We start from the raw sequence: 22,870 nt of genomic DNA, 5'->3' as shown, positions 1-22,870 counted from the left end.
AAAATACTTGCAGTTTTCCTTCCATTTGGAAGAGGGTCCTTCAGGGATCTCAGCCAAACCTGAAGAGTCTATGCCAATACCCAAACGGACAGTTTGGTGCCAGAATAGCCAGGGAAGTCCCCTTGGGAGTAACTCTAGGGGCTGGGACAGGAGTAGGTGGCAAATTAATCACTGGAGTAAAGGTAACCAGGCACTGGGACCTTGTCAGATGCCCATCATGTTTAGAAGCAGAGATCTTGCTCTTGATTGAAGAGATACATCCACTGATTGAGCCCTTGATAGCAGCTGGCACCAAGGCAGCTAACTGCCTCTTAAGCACAGAAGTGGGTCATTCCAGACAAAGTGCAGAATTCAGATTCAAGGGTAGTTTGTGCACCTTCAGTCCTTTGACGGGAAAGTGGTCTGAAGCCTTAACTGCTGTTCCTAGGGAAAAAACCTCACACATTGTAGACGGTGAAGGGGATCACATGCTGCCCAGGCATATTGGGCACCAGATGCGTACATCCAATTCCAGAGCAGATGCTGGGTATGACATGCCCTTTAAAAAAAATAAAAATAAAAAAAAAATCTATTTTGGGTCCCAATGCCAGAAGATTCCCAAGCACTCTGAGGGAATAAGGGAATAAGATTTACTCCTTTTTTCCTTCTAATTAACACAGAGTAAACTATTCTATAGTAACTGTATACACTAAAAACATATATAATGAATTGGTCAGCTACCTAAAATTTAGAAGTAGCTCCTAGACATGAATGAGATCACTTCTGTTGTCTGTGATGGCAGAGAAGAAACTAGGGTAGCTGGGAGGGGTTTGCATTCCTATAAACAGACTCAGGCATTTGAACTAAGACGCTTCATGGGGGTGCTCATGCACATACACAATGAAAACTGTTCTGAAAGAGAGTTGCATATGTTCACTTCTAGGAGGTGCAATCCTGTAAGTGGGAATGCACAGAGAGGCTTGTGAAGAAGAGTCCCTCTTATCTGACTCAGCAACAACAATCTTAGAGAGAGGCTCTCAGAAAATGCAGAATGTATCAAATACGAACAACGATATTTGAAAGCAAGTCTCATTCAGTTATTTTCAGCGGTTGTCAAATCACAGAAATGTAGGGTTGGAAGGGACAATAAAAAATTACGTAGTCCATCAAGTTATATTGAGGCAGAACCAAATATACCTAGACCATCCCTGACAGATGTTTGTATGACCTGTTCCTAAAACCATACAATGAGGAGGATTCCATAACCATCCTCAGTAACCTATTTAGTATTTAACAATCCTTATAGTTAGAAAGTTTTTCTTGATATCTAACCTAAACCTCCCTTGCTGCAGACTAAGCGGATTACTTCTTGTTCTATCTTCAGCAGACATGGAGAACAACTGATCATTATCCCTTTTGTTACAGCCTTTCAACGTATTTGAAGTCTGTTATCAGGTCTCCTGTTAGTCTTCTTTTCTAAAACTAAAACATACCTCCACCCCCCCCCTTTTTTGTTTTAAAACCTTTGCGCCTTTTATCATTTTTTGTTGCTCTCCTCTGAATTCTCTCTCTCTGTCCATATTTTTCCTGAAGTGTGGTGCCCCAAACTGGACACAATACTCCAGCTGCATCCTCAACAGTATCAAGGCGAGTGAGACAACTACCTCCCAGGTCTTATAGTTACAAAGAAAGGCTAATATCATTCTAGAGGTTAATATGTCCAAGATTATTAGCTGTTTTTGTAACTACATCATATCATTGGATCTTATTCAGTTTGAGGTTCACTAAAACCCCAGCTCCTTTTCAGCAGTACTACTGCCTAGCCAGTTATTCCCCTTTTTATTTGTGCATTAGATTTTTCCTTCTGAAGTGTAATACTTTGCACTTGTCATTATTGAATTTCATCTTGTTGATTTCAGACCAATTCTCCAATTTGTCAAGCTTCTTTTGAATTCTAATCCAGTTCTCCAAAATGCTTGCAACACCCCCCCAGCTTGGTGTCATTCATAATTTTGTTAAGCATACTCTCCACTTCCTCATCCATGTCATTAATGGAACTCTTAAATAGTACCAGACCACGACAGATCACTGAAGCCCACTAGACATGTCCTTCCAGTTTGACAGCAGACCACTGATGACTATTCTTTGAGCCATAACTGATGTCTGTCATAAGAGGAGAACATGATGGTTTTGATTTACAAATGTGTTGCACACCCAGAACTCCAGTTGAAGTTAATGATACTCAGCAAATTTGAAAAAATCAGGCCTCAAAGTTATTGGACCATGAGGTGGAAGGGGTTGCAAAAAGGTAGAGCTGATTTCCCCTATGAAATAAAAGGGAATTCATAAAAGTAAGACATCTTCTGTACTTATATGCTCCATCATTCATCTTTAACACATTTTCCTATTGCATGCACCGACTCTTCATAAACTTGAATTTTCTCACACTATTCTGTACAAACATAGCTTTTTAAGTTCTTTTAAGAACTCAGAAGACACCCATAAGAAAGATATTAAGAGTTCTAATACCATCTGAAGGAGAATCATATCTATTAAAAATATCCAATTTTATTAAATTCTTAAAGTCACTAGCATAGCATAGAAAGTAAATTAAGTTTACCGTTGTAACATGAGAATCTTCTGTAGTAGTGCTTGCTGAGTTCTGTGGACCACCCATATGCATCTTGCTGATGTGCGTATTTAAGCTGCCTAAGCTTTTGAAAACACAGCTACATTCTGTACAGTTATAGGTAGGGCCATTCTTCACCTTAAGGAATAAAGAAAATATGTTTTTTCACCAAGACTTTCCAGTTGTAATTTTTTCTTTATTTATGAACACAATAAATATACTATAGTCTTAGCTCATTTAAAAGAAAGTTGTCTATTTCTTCAATGCTATTTACCTCCAGCTAACAGAGCAATTCAGTATCACTCTTTGGACCAAGGCCATCATCATTCAGTGACATGACTATCATCTGATATCATGGGGAGCTTCTGTGGAACTTCAGGGTATGTCTACACAGCAAAGAAAAATCCATGACTGGCACGTACCAGCTGACCTGGGCTCGTAAGGCTTCGGCTGCAGGGCTCTGGGACCCACTCACCCCACAGGGTTTTAGATCTCAGGCTCCAGCCCAAGCCCAGAAGTCTACACAGCAACAAAACAGCCCTGCAGCCCAAGCCCCGTGAGCTCAAGTCAGCTGTTACAGGCCAGCTGTGAGTTTTTCTTTGCTGTGTAGACATACCCGCAGAGAGTAAATTAATATGGAAAAGAAAAATGCCCTTGGCCAGTGGTTTTCCAGCTTTTTTCCATCTCCATCTCATCTTTGCATTAAAAGCAATATTTATATGGAAACAAAAATCCAATAAGGCAGTTTACAAATAAGAACAAGGTTCCTAATTGAAGAGGATATCCAAGTAATGTACAGATGAAAGACTGAAAGCAACAAAAAGCAAGTGAGTTAGTGGTGATGCTTAGAGAATGCATCTTGTTCATTTGCTTTTTTTTCTTCTGTTTTGTTTTGGAATTTTTGTTTTAGGTTTTTTGTATTAGGTTTAGACTTTTGGAGAGTTTCTGTGTAGACCTTTTTAAAATTGTGTGTTCCTCAAGGAATAGAAGATGGAGGCAGGGTGGACTTTGTTAGAGACAAATAGGGCTGCATGGAAGAAAGCACAAAGACTAAAATGCAAAGAACACATGAAGGCGGAAGCAAGGAAATTTAATCTTGTAGCTTGAACAGATGAAGAAAAGACAAGATCAGAAAGGTAGGCAAGAGCTTGTAAAGGATTTTGAAGGCAAGGACAAAAAAACTGATAATCAGGGTGAGAAGAAGCCACTAAAGGGTTTTGTAAATAAGTTAAACATAGCTGGAGTGGTGGGCAAGGTAGATGTTCTGGTGGCAACATTTGTACAAACTGAAGGGGGGGAGGCCAAAAGAGAAGAAGGTTGCAGTAGTTGAAGCAAAAGACCAAAAAATAAGGACAGACAAAAATTTTAGCAGAGGAAAAAGATGGATTTTTGAAGAGGATGTAAAGAAAAATGTTGATGGGATATAGCAACAATAGTGACATGGTGGGAGGAAAGGAAAGAATGAGCTATCCAAATTATCCTAATGTTGCAAGCCTGTAAAAGAGAATGGCATGCATGGCTGCCAACACAGTAAAACAGAGGGATGAAGTTCTGCTTTTCCCAGAGCTGGTAGCAAGATATTCAGGAAGAGGTATCAGAGAGAATAAGAAATACAACACTAAATGGAGGAAGAAAGACCTGTGAGCCATCACAGTAGAGATGGTAGTTGAAGCAATGTGATCGGAGACTGGTCAGAGAGTGTGGAAAAAAACAGGAGGGGCAAGTATAAATTCTTGAGAAAATACCAGGGAATGTGAGAAAGAGGAAGTGAAGGATCCACCAAAGATGACACTAGAGGCAGAATCAGAACAAGGACTGCATAGCATGACAAGGCCTTTGGAAGAAAACGTTTCTAGGAGAGCATGATCAAATGATAGATCTTAAAATTGGGAAGGGGGGGGAAATCAATACATGGGGATATTTTAGGAGGATCCCACAACAGTCTAATGCTATTCAATAATTTGATCAATTACATTGAAGAAACTCATTGCTAATGAAGTTGTAAATAATGAGGACCAGTCACAGAGACAGATCTGAATAACTTGACAACTGGGGCAGAAATAAAATTGCAAGTTCTTAGATGTACAAATAGAAGAATACATAGTAGAGGCTGCGAGGTGATACTATCTTGGCATTGGTGAGATAACTACTGTACTGGAGTGCTGTATCCACTGTTTTGCAGTCCATACTAACACACTCCAATTTTGTTAAAAAAAAAAAAAAATTAAAGAAAGGCAGAAGAGTGATTTGAAGTCTGGAAAACACCATTTAATGAGAGACTTAAAGGCTTAATATGTTTATCTTATTTAAGCAAGGGTGACCAACGGCTTCTCTAACAATTTAACTTTATCAGTCCTGAAACACATACAGTTCAATCTATGCAACTTCCTAGCCTAGATGTAGTTATCCTGGTACAAAGGTGCTTCTGTGGTTACAGCTTATCTCCCTGAGTTTACCAAAATAAGCTACAATGATATAGCCATTTTCATACCAAGACAGATAACTGAGTCACTACTAGGGAACAGCACAGAATTGTATCGGTTTCAAAACTGATATAGTTAAATTGGTACAAAACCTGTGTGTAGACAAACCCTAAATCAAAGTCTACAAGTAGCTAAACATGTAGAAGATACCTTATACTAGCTGACAAATTGAATTTTTCTAGCTTCCAGCCAATGGATCTTGTTTTCAAACTGGCACAAATTTTTTAACAGGGAGGGTAATACACCACTGGAATAGTTTACCAATGATATGGCAGATTCTCCATCACCTGAAGCCTTTAAACCAAGATTAAGTTTCTTTCTAAAAAGATATGTTCAACCACAAGTTGTTGGGCTCAGTGCAGAAATTTCTGGATAAAGTTGTATAGCCAGTGTTATGCAGAAAGTCAGACTACATGATTATAATGTCCTTTTTTAACTTAGTATCTATGAATATAGATGTCAAGAGACCATAAAGAAAAAAGTCAGAATGAAGAGTTCCTATACCACTGTTTGTATCTTCATTGGTAGTTTCTTTTGCTCCAACTGTAACCCGGAAAGCCCCTTCTAATGGCTATCATTTATTTCCTGGTATTGATGAGCGGAGGGGTATTGTCTGGGTTTGAAATCTCTGGCTGGTTGTCTTATTTTATAGTTTTGGAAAAGCTGCTGGTTATATATATCTTTACCCATTTGTATTTTCAACTATATCAAAGGCAGCAAGAGCCAACGATAGTTTTTTTAAAATAATAAAAATTGTAATAAATAAAATTATCTTAAATTACTCAACTGATACATCATTAACCAATATACTTGAAAGGTAAGAGTAAATGAACCCTCTGCTACTAATAAAAAAAATGTTAATTCAGATTAATGATTTTAGCAAGTCTAAATTACTATATCAAATTGAGCAAAACTGATCAGTAATCTGTGGTTTAGCATATAATCCATGTTGGGTGCAGGCAACAAGGTACAACATAGGAATATGAGGTAATATAAATAGGGTAGGTTAAATAATGAGGAAAAAAGGTTAAAAATTGATAAGCAGTATATTTAACAGCAATCATATTAACAACAAAATTGCATTTACCTCTGAATGAACTCTCTGTATGTGAGACTGAAGATTGCCTTTCTGAGAAAAGGCTGCTGGACAAAAGGCACAAGCATGGGGTTTTTCACCAGTATGCTTAATCATGTGTGTCTGTAATGCCCCCTTCTGGTTAAAGGCTTTTCCACATTCACTACATGTAAATGGTCTTTCACCTAAAAAAAACCCAAAAAACATAAATCCATTACCAATGATCACATTATGTATGAGAGAGAAAAATAATCCCATCATAAGCAAAGCACATTACATGTACAGTAATAGTCTACCATCTGTTGTCACTGCATCTAAAACAACCACTAAACTGGCCATTTGTTCTTATTTGGATGTAGCTTGCTAGCATAGATTATTTGGTTTTTAAAAATATCACTTACAACGTTACCTTTAATGTTTAAGTTATCCAAAAAGTATTTTTTCCTTTTTTTAAGAGATTAGAATTTAGATGCTGCTTTCTAGTATATGAGGCCTTTTTTGGACTGATTAGATGCCCTAACTAGCAATTCAGATTTTAGAAAATACTGAAAATGCTTCTTTGGCCCTACAGGCTAATTTTTTTTTTTTTGAAAGTGCTTGAAGACAGCAGCTAACTATGAAACAAATGTTGTAACTATGGCTCTCGCTGGTGAGATGCTGTACAATTATAAAAAACGCATATTATAAAGAGACAACAAAATTGTTTTATTTTTATTACATTTGTACAGCACCTAAATAGTGTTTGGGGCCCCATTGTGTTATCTATTGATTTATCTACTGATCTATTAAATAATAATGTGGTTTGAGTAAAGTTAAATTAACCTTGCATATTCAGATACGCTATAACGGATTAGAATTTAGGGACTAACCCATTACATGTGCAGTCATTTCACTGAGATCATATCTTCTCTCCCCCATTCCTCCAACCAACACATACACCCTTTTTATTCTTCCTAGTGAACTGCAAATTTCTAAAAGTTTAAAGGATTTAAGGACTCCTGTTCTCTACATGAAGTACAATCTAGTTTCTTAAATTTACATTAGAATATATAAGTATGTAGAACAATAAATTCAAGACAGAATGAACTCAGCAGGAAAATAACTTTTCAATTAACCTTTGGAAGTACAATAATGAATTGTGAGACTACTTTTAAAATCAGTTGCAAGAGTGACCAACTGTGTATCTTTTCTGGATCTTCAATATATAAAATCTAATACAGATATATCCCTATTAAAAAGTGAACTAACACCACAATTCTAGGAGTAAGTTTGACGGATAATTCACATGTTCCCCTTTTCAGTAGACTAAGCTCTCCACATGTACTACGGCTGTTACATTAAGGAGACTGGTAAAGAGGGAACTGGTTAGGAATATTACCAAAATGATTCACCTGTGCTCTCCTAGAAATTAGAAGAAAGAGTTCATTTATTCCTGCTGTGTATTTATCACTAGGAATAAGATATCTACATGAGTATGAAGAGTTAATCTCTGCAATTTTTGTTAATGACTGCATTTAGAGCCCAATGCATTGCAGTACCATGCTGAAATGTATATATTTCTAGCTCTATGTTTGCCATAAATAGAGCCCTTCATTTTCTATTTTGATTTTATTTTTCCCAGGAATTTATCGGTCTTTATTACAACAACAACAAAAACAGCTGAAAATTGGTGCAAAAGATACACATTTTTCTGGGTCAATATCGGCATTTATTTTGGTGGACAGAAGGACGGGGGGGAAGTATTCAGCAGATTAATGCCTTGCTTAATGGAATTCAATGTGGTTTGAAATGTGTACGTGGGGGCATTAAATTCATCAGTACATTCAGATGCACACGCACTCCAGAGCTTGCACGCATGCCTGTGTATTGTGTGCATCTTCTAGACTAATACATAGACTTATTTCAACAGGCAGCTTTGCATATACACACAGATTGATGTATTATCATAATACATATCTCATGTAATTTATTGTATTTTTATAATAAAATTAATTATTTTTATATATTTGAATGATACAATAGTAGGGTGAAATAAATTTTTTTTTTAAAAAAACCTGGGATTTTTCTTGTAAAAAATCAGTTTAAACTGAAAACTAAGGGCCTTAGCCATAAAATCCCTGAAAACATACAATATAGTGTAGCGGGCAGATGGCTTACAAGGATAGCTAAAGTGCTTTAACTGCCCCATTCATCTCAATGTGTTAAGTCTGAAACCTAAATAAAAGAATGTAAATGCAAACATCTATTTATTTCAGTGTTGATAATTTTAGCAGAAACATTGAGCTAATGTGCCTATCCTGCAATTCTGAAGTGCCTCCCACTCATCTCTCCACCAACACCTCCAACAATGCAGTTATACCTGAAACAATCGAAAGAAAAAACTGAAAGTGTGGCGATCGCTTTAAAGAAATAGACTTAACATAAAAATAAAACTCTGTACTATCATTCATTTTCATGTTCCACGCTTTAAAAAAAAAAAGTCAATGCAGCTATTGTAGTATTTCCAGTCTGCCTCACCATACATCAAGAGAACGCACAAATTCTGACACAGAATTTAGATCCTGCTTTCTGTGGAGTATTTTGGGCCTTGTTTAGAGTATTTAGATGAACTATTAAGCAATTCAGATTTTAGAGAATACTGAAATTGCTTCCATGAGTATAAAAATGGGTATTCCCTGAAAATGAATTTTGTAAAGCACTTTGAATAGCAGAATCCAGATTCAGAATCATAGAATATTAGGGTTGGAAGGGACCTCAGGAGGTCATCTAGTCCAACCCCCTGCTCAAAGTAGGACCAATCCCCAACTAAATCAACCCAGCCAGGGCTTTGTCAAGTCTAACCTTAAAAATATTTAAGGAAGGAGATTCCACTACCTCCCTAGGTAACGCATTCCAGTGCTTCACCACCCTCCTAGTGAAAAAGTTTTTCCTAATATCCAACCTAAACCTCCCCCACTGCAACTTGAGACCATTACTCCTCATTCTGTCATCTGCTACCACTGAGAACAGTCTAGATCCATCCTCTTTGGAACCCCCTTTCAGGTAGTTGAAAGCAGCTATCAAATCCCCCCTCATTCTTCTCTTCCGCAGTCTAAACAATCCCAGTTCCCTCAGCCTCTCCTCATAAGTCATGTGTTCCAGTCCCCTAATCATTTTTGTTGCCCTCCGCTGGACGTTTTCCAATTTTTCCACATCCTTCCTGTAGTGTGGGGCCCAAAACTGGACACAGTACTCCAGATGAGGCCTCACCAATGTCGAATAGAAGGGAACGATCACATCCCTCGATCTGCTGGCAATGCCCCCTACTTATACATCCCAAAATGCCATTGGCCTTCTTGGCAACAAGGGCACACTGTTGACTCATATCCAGCTTCTCGTCCACTACAACCCTAAGGTCCTTTTCTGCAAAACTGCTGCCTAGCCATTCAGTCCCTCATCTGTAGCGGTGCATGGGATTCTTCCATCCTAAGTGCAGGACTCTGCACTTGTCCTTGTTGAACCTCATCAGATTTCTTTTGGCCCAATCCTCCAGTTTGTCTAGGGCCATCTGTATCCTATCCCTACCCTCCAGCGTATCTACCTCTCCTCCCAGTTTAGTGTCATCTGCAAACTTGCTGAGGGTACAATCCACACGATCCTCCAGATCATTTAGGAAGATATTGAACAAAACCAGCCCCAGGACCGACCCTTGGGGCACTCCACTTGATACCGGCTGCCAACTAGACATGGAGCCATTGATCACTACCCATTGAGCTCGACAATCTAGCCAGCTTTCTATCCACCTTATGGTCCATTCATCCAGCCCATACTTCTTTAACTTACTGGCAAAAATACTGTGGGAGACAGTGTCAAAAGCTTTGCTAAAGTCAAGAAACAACATGTCCACTGCTTTCCCCTCATCCACAGAGCCAGTTATCTCATCATAGAAGGCAATTAGATTAGTCAGGCATGACTTGCCCTTGGTGAATCCATGCTGACTGTTCCTGATCACTTTCCTCTCCTCTAAGTGCTTCAGAATTGATTCCTTGAGGACCTGCTCCATGATTTTTCCAGGGACTGAGGTGAGGCTGACTGGCCTGTAGGTCCCAGGATCCTCCTCCTTCCCTTTTTTAAAGATGGGCACTACATTAGCCTTTTTCTAGTCATCTGGGACCTCCCCCAATTGCCATGAGTTTTCAAAGATAATGGCCAATGGCTCTGCAATCACATCTGCCAACTCCTTTAGCACCCTCAGATGCAGCGCATCCGGCCCCATGGACTTGTACTCGTCCAGCTTTTCTAAATAGTCCTGAACCACTTCTTTCTTCACAGAGGGCTGGTCACCTCCTCCCCATACTGTGCTGCCCGGTGCAGCAGTCTGGGAGCTGACCTTGTTCGTGAAGACAGAGGCAAAAAAAGCATTGAGTACATTAGCTTTTTCCACATCCTCTGTCACTAGGTTGCCTCCCTCGTTCAGTAAGGGGCCCGCACGTTCCTTGACTTTCTTCTTATTGCTAACATACCTGAAGAAACCCTTCTTGTTACTCTGGACATCTCTTGCTAGCTGCAACTCCAGGTGTGATTTGGCCTTCCTGATTTCACTCCTGCATGCCCAAGCAATATTTTTATACTCTTCCCATGTCATTTGTCCAATCTTCCACTTCTTGTAAGCTTCTTTTTTGTGTTTAAGATCAGCAAGGATTTCACTGTTAAGCCAAGCTGGTCGCCTGCCATATTTACTATTCTTTCTACACATCGGGATGGTTTGTCCCTGTAACCTCAATAAGGATTCTTTAAAATACAGCCAACTCTCCTGGACTCCTTTCCCCATCGTGTTATTCTCCCAGGGGATCCTGCCCATCAGTTCCCTGAAGGAGTCAAAGTCTGCTTTTCTGAAGTTCAGGGTCCGTATTCTGCTGCTCTCCTTTCTTCCCTGTGTCAGGATCCTGAACTCGACCATCTCATGGCCACTGCCTCCCAGATTCCCATCCACTTTTGCTTCCCCTACTAATTCTTCCTGGTTTGTGAGCAGCAGGTCAAGAAGAGCTCTGCCCCTAGTTGGTTCCTCCAGCACTTGTGTTGTACCAATAAAATAAAAACCAGCAGGATCTTATTAAAGAGAAAAGGAAAAATACCACATTTATTGTGAATACAGAAAGAATCATAGTAAGCAGTTAGTTATAGCTATAACATTCCATTCAATCTCATATTTATTCACACATTCATTCATACAAACACACACACACAGGTTCTGCAAGGTTGTTATCATAGTTACCAGCCTTAGAGTTGCTCATGCCAAGCCACTGGCCAGGTGGTCTGGACATGAGGAGGGAGCAGGGCCTTGTCAGATGCTCATCTGATGCTCCTGGAAGTTGGTTTGCAGAATCAGACCCCCCAAAGTTCTCACTTTCTAGAGTCCATTTTTATAGGAGTTTCTTCCTATGCCAGTCTATAGGAACTGCTTCATCATGCTGTTGCTGAATCAATCAGCAGATAGCACATTCCTGATGGCTCCGTGCTGCTAGATGTATCTTGTTCTTTGGTTCTCTCATTCTTGAGGCTGTTGGGTGGATTCCAGTCTGCCCTCCGGGTGGGGTCCTCTGGTTATTTCCACTTGACGCCTTCTTCAGCCGATGGACACTGGATTCTTAGGCTGGCACCTCCCTGATCATTCAGTTATTATCCACACCAAGCATCCATCCACAAACATCCTCTATCTCTATTTTAATCACAATTGTTAATACAACAAAAGGGCGGGGAGTCTCTGGGTGCTGTTTCTGTTGTTACAGAGTATTGCTTTGAGTCTCTCTCTGGGAGAATTGCTTTGAGAACAGACTCTGTCTTAGAATGTACTAACGCAATTAACAGCTTGCAAGTTTCACACATAGAGGGAGAGAAACAGTACCAAAAACCAAGAGATCTGTTAATTAGTAATACCCTGGAATTTAAACTATGGGGAATCAAACTCATTTGTGATTTTAATACAGAACTTCTTTAATATGATCCAACACTTGCACCAGGAAATTGTCCCCTACCCTTTCCAAAAACTTCTTGGATTGTCTGTGCACAGCTGCATTGCTCTCCCAGCAGATATCAGGGTGATTGAAGTCTCCCATGAGAACCAGGGCCTGCGATCTAGTAACTTCTGTTCATTACCAGAAGAAAACGTCGTCCACCTCATCCGCCTGGTCCAGTGGTCTATAGCAGACTCCCACCACGACATCACTCTTGTTGCTCACACTTCTAAACTTAATCCAGAGACTCTCAGGTTTTTCTGCAGTTTCATATTTGAGCTCTGAGCAGTCATACTGCTCCCTTACATACAGTGCAACTCCCCCACCTTTTCTGCCCTGCCTGTCCTTCCTGAACAGTTTATATCCATCCATGACAGTATTGCAGTCATGTGAGTTATCCCACCAAGTCTCTGTTATTCCAATCACATCATAGAAAATTTGTACCACCAGGAGTATAAAAAAACCACCGAACAAAGTTTTCCTTGGCTTAATACAAAGAAAATTATGCACATAATGCACTAACTGCAGTACATAAGTATCTAGTACAAAGATAAGTAACCAAATAGACTGATGCTACTGCCAGAACCAGCTAAGAGAAAACAGTGCTTACCCATCTCAATTATTTTTTTTTTTTGAAAGAAACTCCCACTCCTCCTTACCTGTATGTATTCTAACATGTCGGGTTAACTGACTTGGTTTTTGGAATGTCTTTCCACAGTGTGGACACGAATATGTAAACCCACTTCTGTCAATGTTTCGGTTGTAAGATCTAGTATTGGATACCCTGGAAACATACACAAAGTAGTTACAAATAAAGACTTTTTATCCTCAGATTAAATATTTGAAAAAGATGATTTTTCATCACATCTACTTTTTCTGGATTTACAGTAAATGTAGGTCAGAAATGCAGCTTCATTGACCCTGTTCAGCATGTGCTGTAGTTTATGGTTAACATTACAGAACTAATTAACCGCTGCAGTACCAGTACTTTTTATTTTTTCACCCTTCTGCCTCCAACAGTCACTGATCATTTTGAATTTATTTCTCCAGTGACAGTGATGGACACTTCATGAACTATCTTAAGACCTTCTTAGTGTAATTGGGTAAGTGTGGTGGAAGACACTATCACAAAGTTGTTTGCTGGGTAATTTAGTAAGAAGAGAAAAAGCCTCTGTCACTGGATTAGGCTTCAAATACACCCTTAATTAAACTAAGGTGGTGTCAGGAAGGTCCATATCTAAACCTCACAAATTTGAATATCTGGTATTCTCTAATCAGGTGATAAATGGGACTAAGATGGAATGAAGCAGTTTTGCAAGCTTCTATTAATTCACAGTGAATAAAATGTCTATGACTTTGAAAACATCAATCATCGTAATAAGTGGTAGATGAGCAAATTCAGTTCCTGACTAGGTAAATTTTGCAAGATTGATAAAACAACTGCAGTATCTTTCTATTCTAAAAGAAAGTATGAGCAAGTAGGACCTTCTCACTCAAGAAACGTGCTTACTTTAGTGACAAAAATAACTTTTTACTTTTTACTCACGTTAGCCTAGCAGAACCTGAACAGCTAAGAAAAAGCAAGCTATATTCTGTTCCATTTCATGCATCATTACTACATCCATGAATATCCATTGACAATAATGAGCTAGTAGTTGAATGAACAATTTTAGAACATGGTTACACACTAAAGAGGGGTTTAGCATGACCTTCAGACTGGTGAAGAAAAACTGAAGAATTCAGGAAAAGAAGAGGCCCTACATACTCACAACAACAACAACAACAAAAAATCAATCAATCATCTTCAGTTTTACCCGTACTGGTGTTCACTTAATCACATTACAAACTTGAAAATCTGAAAAAGAACAGCTTTTCAAAGGTTTTTTTTTTTTTTTTTTTTTTTCAGAAAAGAGAAATAATCCTAATACATAGAAAGGAAATGCTGTCTTTTCATTGCAGGAACCATGTATTAGATTCTTTATCCATCTGTAATTAGTAACAGTCTAATAAATCACAGTTACATATTCATTTCAGTCTTTGTTTCCCTTAGTCTTTAAAAATTTGTGCACATTACAAGAAGGAGGGGTTATTTTCCCAGTACAGTAAATGGAGTTCTTCAAGATGGATGTCCTATGGGTGCTCCACTTGGGGTGCACGTGCACCTTTGACCAGAAATTTTCAGCAACAATGTCCCTTCAGTCTGTGCATGCACTCTAGCTATCCTCGTGCCCTGTACCAAAGGTATAGAGGGCTGAGGCAGACAAACACCGCTCAGTTCCTTCTCTACTACAAAAATCCCACAAAGATCAGACTCCGGAGCAGAGAAAAAGGAGCATCCACAGGCATGGGTTAAGTTTGGGGGAGGCGATGCCCTCCCAAACTGCAAGCCTCAAGCAGGCACAGCATTTGCTCCCCCATACGCAGGCCCCATTGGCCTGACTGGAGCTGCTATTCCAAATATAGAAGTCAAACTACACCTGTATCCATAGGTTCACATATCTCAAAGAATACCAGTTATTTACATGCTAAGTAATCTCTCTTCTTCGAGTACCATCCCTCTGGTTACTCCAGAACCTGACCTAGAACCGTTCGAAGAACTGCAGAACCAAAGGCAGCATCTGTTTGTGAAGCATTCACATAGTGTCAGGAGAAGGTGTAGACCGAAACACACATTAGCAGCTCACCATATTTCCTCTATAGCAGGAGTTTTCAAACTGTGGGTCAGGACTCCAAAGTGGGTTGCAACCCCATTTTAATGGGGTCACCAGGGCTGGTGTTAGACTTGCTGGGGCCTGGGACCGAAGCCCAAGCCCCACTACCCAGGGCCGAAGCCTGAAGACTAAAGCCCTGCGCAGTAAGGCTCAGGCTTCAGCTTTAGCCCTTGGTGGCGGGGCTCAGGTTACAGGCCCCCGCCTGGGGCTGAAGGCCATGGGCTTGGGCCCCCCGGCTGGGGTGGCAGGACTCAGGCTTCAGTCCCCTCCTCCTGGGGTTGTGTAGTAATTTTAGTTGTCAGAAGGATGTCGCGGTGCAATGAAGTTTGAGAATCACTGCTCTATAGGGACATCTTTTAGCAAGGCAACAGATGTGGAGTCCTATCTGGTGGACATCTGGTAGAATGGGCTATGTCCCTAGGTTGGCATGGTACATTAGCAGCTTCACAGCAGAAAAGGTACAGGCAGAAACCCATTTAGGAAGTCTCCAGGTAGACAATGGAGTTCCTTTTAGCTCAGTCCACAATACCAATAAAGATACAAATAAACTTGGAGAGAGTCTCAGAAGGGTTTAATCCTGTCCAAATGTATGCCAGAGCCCTCTTAACATCCAGTTTATGGAGGGAAGCATTTTCCCTACTCTGATAGGGTTTAGAACAAAATATAGGGAGATGAATTGTCTGATTTAGATGCAAGTCTGAAATGACTTAGGTAAGAACTGTGGATGTGGTCAGCATGTGGTCAGAAGGACAACTTATCTTTGAAGAAAACATTGTAAGGAGGGTCAACCGTCAAAGACCCTAACACACTAACTCTTCAAGCAGAAGTAATGGCCACTAAACAGACTGTTTTCATGGAAAGGTGGGAAAGCATACCGGTAGCCATTGGTTCAAAAGGAAGTTTGTGGATGGCTGCCATATGGACTTCAATGGAGCTCACTTCTTTTCTTCAGTATAAGAAGTTATTCTAAAACTTCCGAAACAGGCTAATCATCGGGAAACAGATGTTGGTGAGTACACCATTGGTAAAATCTTTTCCACTGCTGAACTTAAGTTTTTCTGAACTCCTTTTCATCCATTAAGCAGGACCTTCTGCATCTGCTTTGAACAGGAGAGCTCCATCTCTACGATCCTTCCAGATCCCAGGCAAGCTTAGAGGTTGGGGTGAAGAATGCTACCTGAGTCCTGCAAGAGAAGTCTGGAGGGTCAATGGTAAGTTGATGGCCAGCTGAGAGAAGAAGCAGAGAAGGTGTCTTGGACAGGTTGATGCAATCAATATGTGTGGGGCTATGTCTTGCCTGACATTTTTCAGGACCATGAGGATTAATAGCATTATAGGAAAGGCACGTAGAAGGTTCTTGGATCATGAGAGGAGGCATCACCCAGAGAACAAGCACAAGTTTGTACGTCTCCACTTGATGGTGATGGCAAAGTGATCTAGTGTCAGAAAATTCCAGGTGAGAAACAGAAGTCTGAGTATGGACTTGTTGAGTTCCCACTGCTGATCCTGTGCAAAGTGTCTGCTGAGGTCATCAGCTATGGTGTTTTGAAGATCACCTAGAGAGACTGATGAAAGAAGGATACATTGAGCTATGCGCCAGTTCCATAACTTCATGTCCTCTGTGCAGAGGGAAGGAGATCTTTCCCTTCCCCTCCCTCCAGTTTATGCAGCGCACACTGGTCCTGTGGTCTGTTATTATGTGAATGAAAGGAAGTACTGACAGACACACCTTACTGCCATAAGTTCCAAGATGTCGATCTGAAGAGTGGACTCAAATGGTCCACCTGCCCTGTACACTATGATCCTGTAGGTGAGCTCCCATCCGAGGAGGGATGTGTCAGCAACTATTTTAATAGTGGGAAGGGGATAGTTGAAAGGAACCCCTAAAACACACCTTGTTCAGATTCATCCACAGTCAAAGGAGACTAACTTGTTCAACCTGTCCCTGTTTGGGGTGTAGATTGACCAGAGCCAGGCTTGGAAGCAGTGCAGGTATAAAAGTGGGCATATATGACGAAGGTGCACATTGCCATGTGCCCAAGGACCTGGAGCCAGGATCTGGCCAAGACCTCAGGACTTAATTGAACTTGTGCAACTTGTGTCAGGGTGAAGAACCTGTCCCTTGGTAGACAGGCCCTGGATGTTACAGTATCAAGAGTGGTGCCTATAAACTCTCTCTTGTCCAAGACAAGTACAAGGGAGAACTTTGCAATGCTGAAGACCAAGCCTTTTGAGTAGAGACGTGGCTTTGTTTACTGCAGTTTGAACTTCCGTGTAATAAGGCCCCTTTAGGAGCCAATTGTAAAGATAGCGAAAAACGGTTTCTCCCCACTGAAAAAGCTATGCAGTTACTATTGTTGTAACTTTCATGAACATCCTCAGGGTGGTAGATAGCCCTAAGGGAAGACACAATATTGATAGTGGTCCTGGTCCACTAGAAAGCATAGAAAAGTCTTGTGAGAAGGCCATATCGCAACAGGAAAATACACGTACTAAAGCCTGAATGTCTCGAAACAGTCCCCGGGATGTAGTGATGGGATGATAGCCACAAGCGTCTCAATCATGAACTTCTGAATCTTGTGAAAAGTATTCAGCATCCTGAGATCTAAAAATTGGTCTCCATTAGCCTTTCCTTTTGGGAACAAGGAAATATTTGGAATAAAATCACCTTCTCCTTTGTATCGAGTGGGAACTGGTTCCATGGCTCCTAAGCAGAGAAGAAAACAGAACCTCCTGTCTCAGGGGAGACTCATAAGATTTGTCCCTGAAAAAGAGATGGAACAGCCTAATGTTATGACTTCCAATCTGTCAGGGGCAATCTGCTCCAACTAACTGCAGAAATGATCCCCAAGAGGTGGGAGGATAAGTTCAACAGGATAACTCTGCTTCAGATTCCCCATCATGCTGTGACCCTCAACCAAGGCATCAAAAGGAACGCTTCACAGATGACACCTGCTGCATCAACAGGGCTGTAGTGGAGAAGGGTTTCCCTTTGGGTAGTCTCAGTTTCCTCTTCTGTGGCTCAAGTCCTCTGTGGGAAGTGGAAAACTAAGATGGACAGAACCTCTGAGCTATTAGAGACACAGACCTACTGAACCTCCTTTTGTCTGCAGACGTATACGTACCCATCGAGCAAAGAGTCACTCTACAGTCCTTAAAGGAATGTAGGGATTCATCTGCAGATGAATAATTTCACTCCACAGAAGAGGACGTCCATTACGGTGTTTTAGACCTCATGAGGGAAGACTGAAGAATACATTGTGCATGACTGCAGTAGTGGACATGGATCAAGCTACTGTGCCAGCAGTGTTGAGGTAAGCCTGTAAAGTCCTCCCCAACAGGAGCTTTTCCTCCACAATGATGGCATGAAATTGCTCCCTGTGTTCTTGTGGGAAGCGCTCGATAAAAATTAAATTTGGTTTAGTTGATGTGATTATAGTTCACAAGTCTAAACTGCAGGATGCAGACAAGTACGTCTTGTTACCAAATAAATCTAAACATTTTTGGTTCTTGTCAAGAGGGTTGCTTTTAAATGGTGCTGCCCGTTCCACTTGTTGACTGTATCCATCACTAGGGGGTTGGGAGCAGGATGAGAAAATAAAAACTCCAAGCCCCTGACTGGGGAAAACCCTTTTTTTTTTTCTTTTTTTTTTTAAAACTAGCCTCTTAACTTTGGGGATGGCGGGGGAGCAGCAATGGCTTGCCAAGCCATTTTGACAGGCTCCAATAGCAGCTCATTCACAGAAGATGAGGGTGTAAAATTTCCAACAATTTATACTGGGTCTCTGGGACTTTTTCTAATAGAATTGGGAGAGAGTCCACCATTCTCTTCACCAACTCCTAGAAGTCATCCCCAATAGATGGGTGGAACATAACCACTTTAACCAGAGAGGATGATGAAATATTTGTCTGAAGAGTGGCCTCCTCATCAACCCTTCTTTGTTGCTACTCAAATGTTTCCTCCTGCAATGCAGACTGCTGAAGAGGAATGAACGGAAGCAGGGAATGCTGGCTCTGGTGTTCCACATGAGGACAGGTAGGGCATATACCAAACAGTCACTGCTGCCAAAAATTTCAGATCAAAGGTGCACGGGGCACATGCACACCTCAAGTGGAGCACCCACAGGAACACTAGTCAAAGACACAGCACTATACATCAGGAACTCTAAACACATACTTTACAGATGCATGTCAACTGGAACTACAGTTTATATTAATAAGTCCATAAATATTAAAGAAAAAGAATCACGGCCTACTCCAATGAGGAATTAAAAATTAAAAAAAAAATGATTTCAGTTCCATTTACATTTCTAAACTTACTCAATAAATTATCTCACAGAACTTGATGTTAATTATGTCTTTTTTTTTAATGCTCTTCCTTTGGCTTTTAAAGTCAATATTTACATAAGGCTAGTGAACTCTCTCACAAACACAACAGAAGTTACCTGTATGCACTTAAAAAGAGCCAAACTACAGCCTCAGATAGTCAGCAATATGAAATATAATCCCAAACAAGGGACTGATTTGTTAAATCCACATTCAAGCAAAATTTCAAGCTAAATCCACAGAAGTTTTACTTGAGCACACTCAGCAGCATGAAGTCCTACAGCACTGCCACTTTCTCAGTAAGACACTTACAGCTGATGTGCATGAATTTAAAGTGCTTGGTCTTGAAGGGGGATGGAGAACCCTCACAAGGGTGCTGCTGCTGGACAATTCCCACTGCCTGTAACAGTCAATACTGTGTAAATTCTTTTCAGGCTTCTCTATATTCTGCTGCTGCAAAGGAGCATCCCTTATTATATGAATATGCGTAACTTATCCAAGGATTCACACCTTATTTTGTAGTGAGTTTTCATGTGCTCCTTAAGCTGTGAGGAAGTCTCAAATTCCTTCTTACAGGACTTGCAGCTGTGAGTCCTGCTTCCAGCCAATTCCTGACGATGTTCTTCCATATGCATGGACAGCTGGGTCTGCAAAGTAAACTCATCTCCACACTCTGAACAAATAAGATTCTGAAAAAGATAACAGAGAACTTGATTCTCTAGATCATGAAACACTCAAAATATTACCATAAACAGAGTGATTTTTTAAAAACCTATTCAGAAGCTACACCAGATCTAACTTTTGCTTAGTTCTGAAAAAGTGGGCTTTCCTCCTTGGACCCTCAGGGTATGGAACACAGCAATTAAACACCAGCAGCTGGCTCAGGTCAGTTAATTTGGCTCATGGGGCTTAGGCTTCAGGACTGTAAAATTATGATGCAGATGTTCGGGCTTGGGGTAGAGCCCAAGCTCTGGCATCCTCCCATCTTGTGGGGTATTCCAGAGGTCAGGTTCTAGTCCGTGCCCAAATGTCTACATCACAATTTTTCAGACTTGCAGCCCAAGTCAGCTGACCCAGGCCAGCCGCAGGTGTTTTTAATTGCTATGTAGACATACACATAGAGAGACGATTGCTCATGCCCTGAAATATAAGAGTTTAAAAACCTTCCAAGACACGTGGAATTTTTTTAAAGCTTTAATAATAACTCTGGATATTCTTATTATCTACATAAGTGTCCAATACCTTTGGATGCTCTTGGCCTCCACCATGTCTTGTATCAACAAGATACACAGATTAATTGTGCATTCTGTAAAAAGAATTGAAGTTGGTGCCTTTCAATTTCACTGGAAGTCTTCTTGTTCTTGAGTTATGAGAAAGGGCAGACAGAAGTCCCTGCTCTATCTTTTCTATACCATTCACTATTCTGAACAACTGTCACTGTACCTACTTATCTCCACTAAACTAAAAGAGTTTCAATCTCCTTAGTCACTCTTTATGTGAAAGTTTTTCCAAACCTCTAATTAGTTTTGTCACCCATCTCTGAACAAAAGCTTATGCCACTGGAAAAGGGGGAGGGATCATTTGACATTCTAATAGTACAAAGTGCCAACTTTTACCCCCGATGAGACATGAGATATTGGACATTAAATCTGCCCTGGCACAGAACTGAATATTGCCCATCCTGAATGTCAGACCAGGGGCATTTGTACGATATGGGGGAAGAAACAGGATTACTTTGTGTGGCTGGGGAATCAAAAAAGTAGTGCCATTTTTAAACTGCTAAAAGAAAATGTGAAAAGTAATAACAATAGAACTATATTATTTGACACAGAACAAGTGAAGAGTTCAAAATGCATATGGTTAAATTGCATTTTTTCAGCACTGTATTTGATCATAAATAGGGCACTACCAAATTCACAGGCATGAAATCTGGTCTCTCCGTGATATCTGGTCTTTTGTGTAGTTTTACCCTATTTCTCAAACTGGGGATCCTGACACAAAAGGGGGTCACACAAACTTATTGTAGGCGGATTGCAGTATTACCACTCTTACTTCTGCACTGCCTTCAGAGAGTGCCAGCTCCTGTCCCGACATCCAGCTCTGAAGGCAGTGCCACCAGCAGCAGCCCAGAAGTAAGGGTGGCATGATATGAACACTACCCGCAACATTTGCTATTTATGCCGTGACCAACCAAAATGTGTGATTTCTCCATGATTTAAATAGACCCCTAATCATAAGGTGAGCTTCAAGAGCATATGTGTAGGGGGCAAAAGTCTGTCATATAATCTTGGTTCAATATGCTACAATATTCCTTATAGAACACACTGAGCATCAACCATCAAAATCTGATTCACAATAAATTTTCGGGTCAATACTGTATTAATTAAAAATGCAGTCTTCAGAGACTAATAAAGGTTTAACCAGTGATTCCATAAGCTTGATAAGCACTGTACTAGATCCATGCCACAGGAAGGTGGTTGTACATGGGTGAGGGAGTCACATACCACTAATGGAAATAAATTTATAACGACTGACGGTGCAGAGAGATTCCAGGATGAGAGGAAGAATGGTGTTGTGATTAAAACACTGCACTGGTAGGCACACCAAGTTCAATTATGGCTCTGCCAGTCTTCCTGGGTAAAGACTGGGCAAATCACTCGTTATTCCTATGCATTAGTTCCCATTATATAAAAGACATCAAAATACACAGGGGTACTGAGCGGATAAATTCATTTGTGACTGGGGGCTCACAACACCCTCCTCTACCCTGGCTAATAGGCATCTAGTAAATGTTTAAAGTCTTTCTTGCATGATGAGTTTTAATTGACTCTAGGGATAATCCATGTCTAGGAGAACCCAGAGGCATGAAAGATGATGGAGATTTTTTGCTCTACTGAAACATCAGAAGAGCCCTCATAGTTGAGAGACATGAATCAACACACAAAACCAGCATTGGAGCAGACTCTGCTGGAACTAACTCTGAAAGAACAGAAGTTTATTACGTGAAGTATCAGCTATGCTATTTCCCTTGGCTTCAAAGACTCATTGGGTCCATAACATTTACTTATTTCTGGACCAAACCTAAAATCTGAGGCAGTGGGTATGTGAGACGTGTCCCTCACCAAGACAGCATATGCACTGCAAGTGACCATTGCTCATGGGAATAGCCTTACGACAGGAAAGGCACCTCTTGAACCCAGGGATGCGGGCATAACCCCGAGAAGGGAGAACTTCCCATTTGGGAAGGGCATAAAAAAGGAAACCTACTAAGCTAAAGAATATCAGGGACCAAAGAGTAACGGAATTCTTTTTCCCCACCAGGAGAAACAAAAATAAAGGAAATGGCTAATATCTACAAAATTATAACGGAAACATTACCATTACTAAAGGATAAGAATGTATGAAGAGCTCTGCTTGGGATTCCACCCCAGACCAAAAAGCAGTTGAGAAGGAACTAAGGGAGGTTGGACGGCACAGCGCTATATAGATGCCGCTCAGAGCGCAAGACGGGGAGAAGTGCATGTGCGGCCCAATGGGCACTGCTACCGAAGATCTCTGATCTCAGGCACAGGTGGGCTATCGCACCTACAGTGGAACACCCACAGGGACACTACTTGAAGAAGAATCTGACATTTCAGAAAGTCCACAACTGGCTAAATTGGTGCCAAGACTAC

The 22,870-nt window shown here is 40.7% G+C and overlaps 1 protein-coding gene across 16 annotated transcripts in view; it reads right to left on the bottom strand.

Annotated features, from left to right (window-relative positions):
• The window catches only part of ZNF236 (zinc finger protein 236), a 232,124-nt gene that overhangs the window by 183,752 nt on the left and 25,502 nt on the right, over window positions 1–22,870 (bottom strand). For 15 of the 16 annotated variants that reach the window (XR_012157275.1, XR_012157274.1, XR_012157278.1 and 12 more), the window contains 4 exons: window positions 19,707–19,885; window positions 12,819–12,943; window positions 6,179–6,351; window positions 2,600–2,746 (listed from right to left, as the gene is read on the bottom strand). Coding sequence is in view for 2 of the 16 variants with exons in the window: in XM_073331780.1 (XP_073187881.1) it covers window positions 2,600–2,746; window positions 6,179–6,351; window positions 12,819–12,943; window positions 19,707–19,885 (624 nt within the window). In the remaining 14 variants the exon portion in view is untranslated. Of the gene's footprint in view, window positions 1–2,599; window positions 2,747–6,178; window positions 6,352–12,818; window positions 12,944–19,706; window positions 19,886–22,870 lie in introns of those variants that run through there. The other variant, XR_012157287.1, reaches the window with a different exon arrangement.

This window comes from Lepidochelys kempii, chromosome 2, assembly GCF_965140265.1.
Source record: "Lepidochelys kempii isolate rLepKem1 chromosome 2, rLepKem1.hap2, whole genome shotgun sequence".
Taxonomy (NCBI): Eukaryota; Metazoa; Chordata; order Testudines; family Cheloniidae; genus Lepidochelys; species Lepidochelys kempii.
Note: the sequence above shows the minus strand (reverse complement) of the source record. Positions and strands in the feature narration are given on the sequence as shown.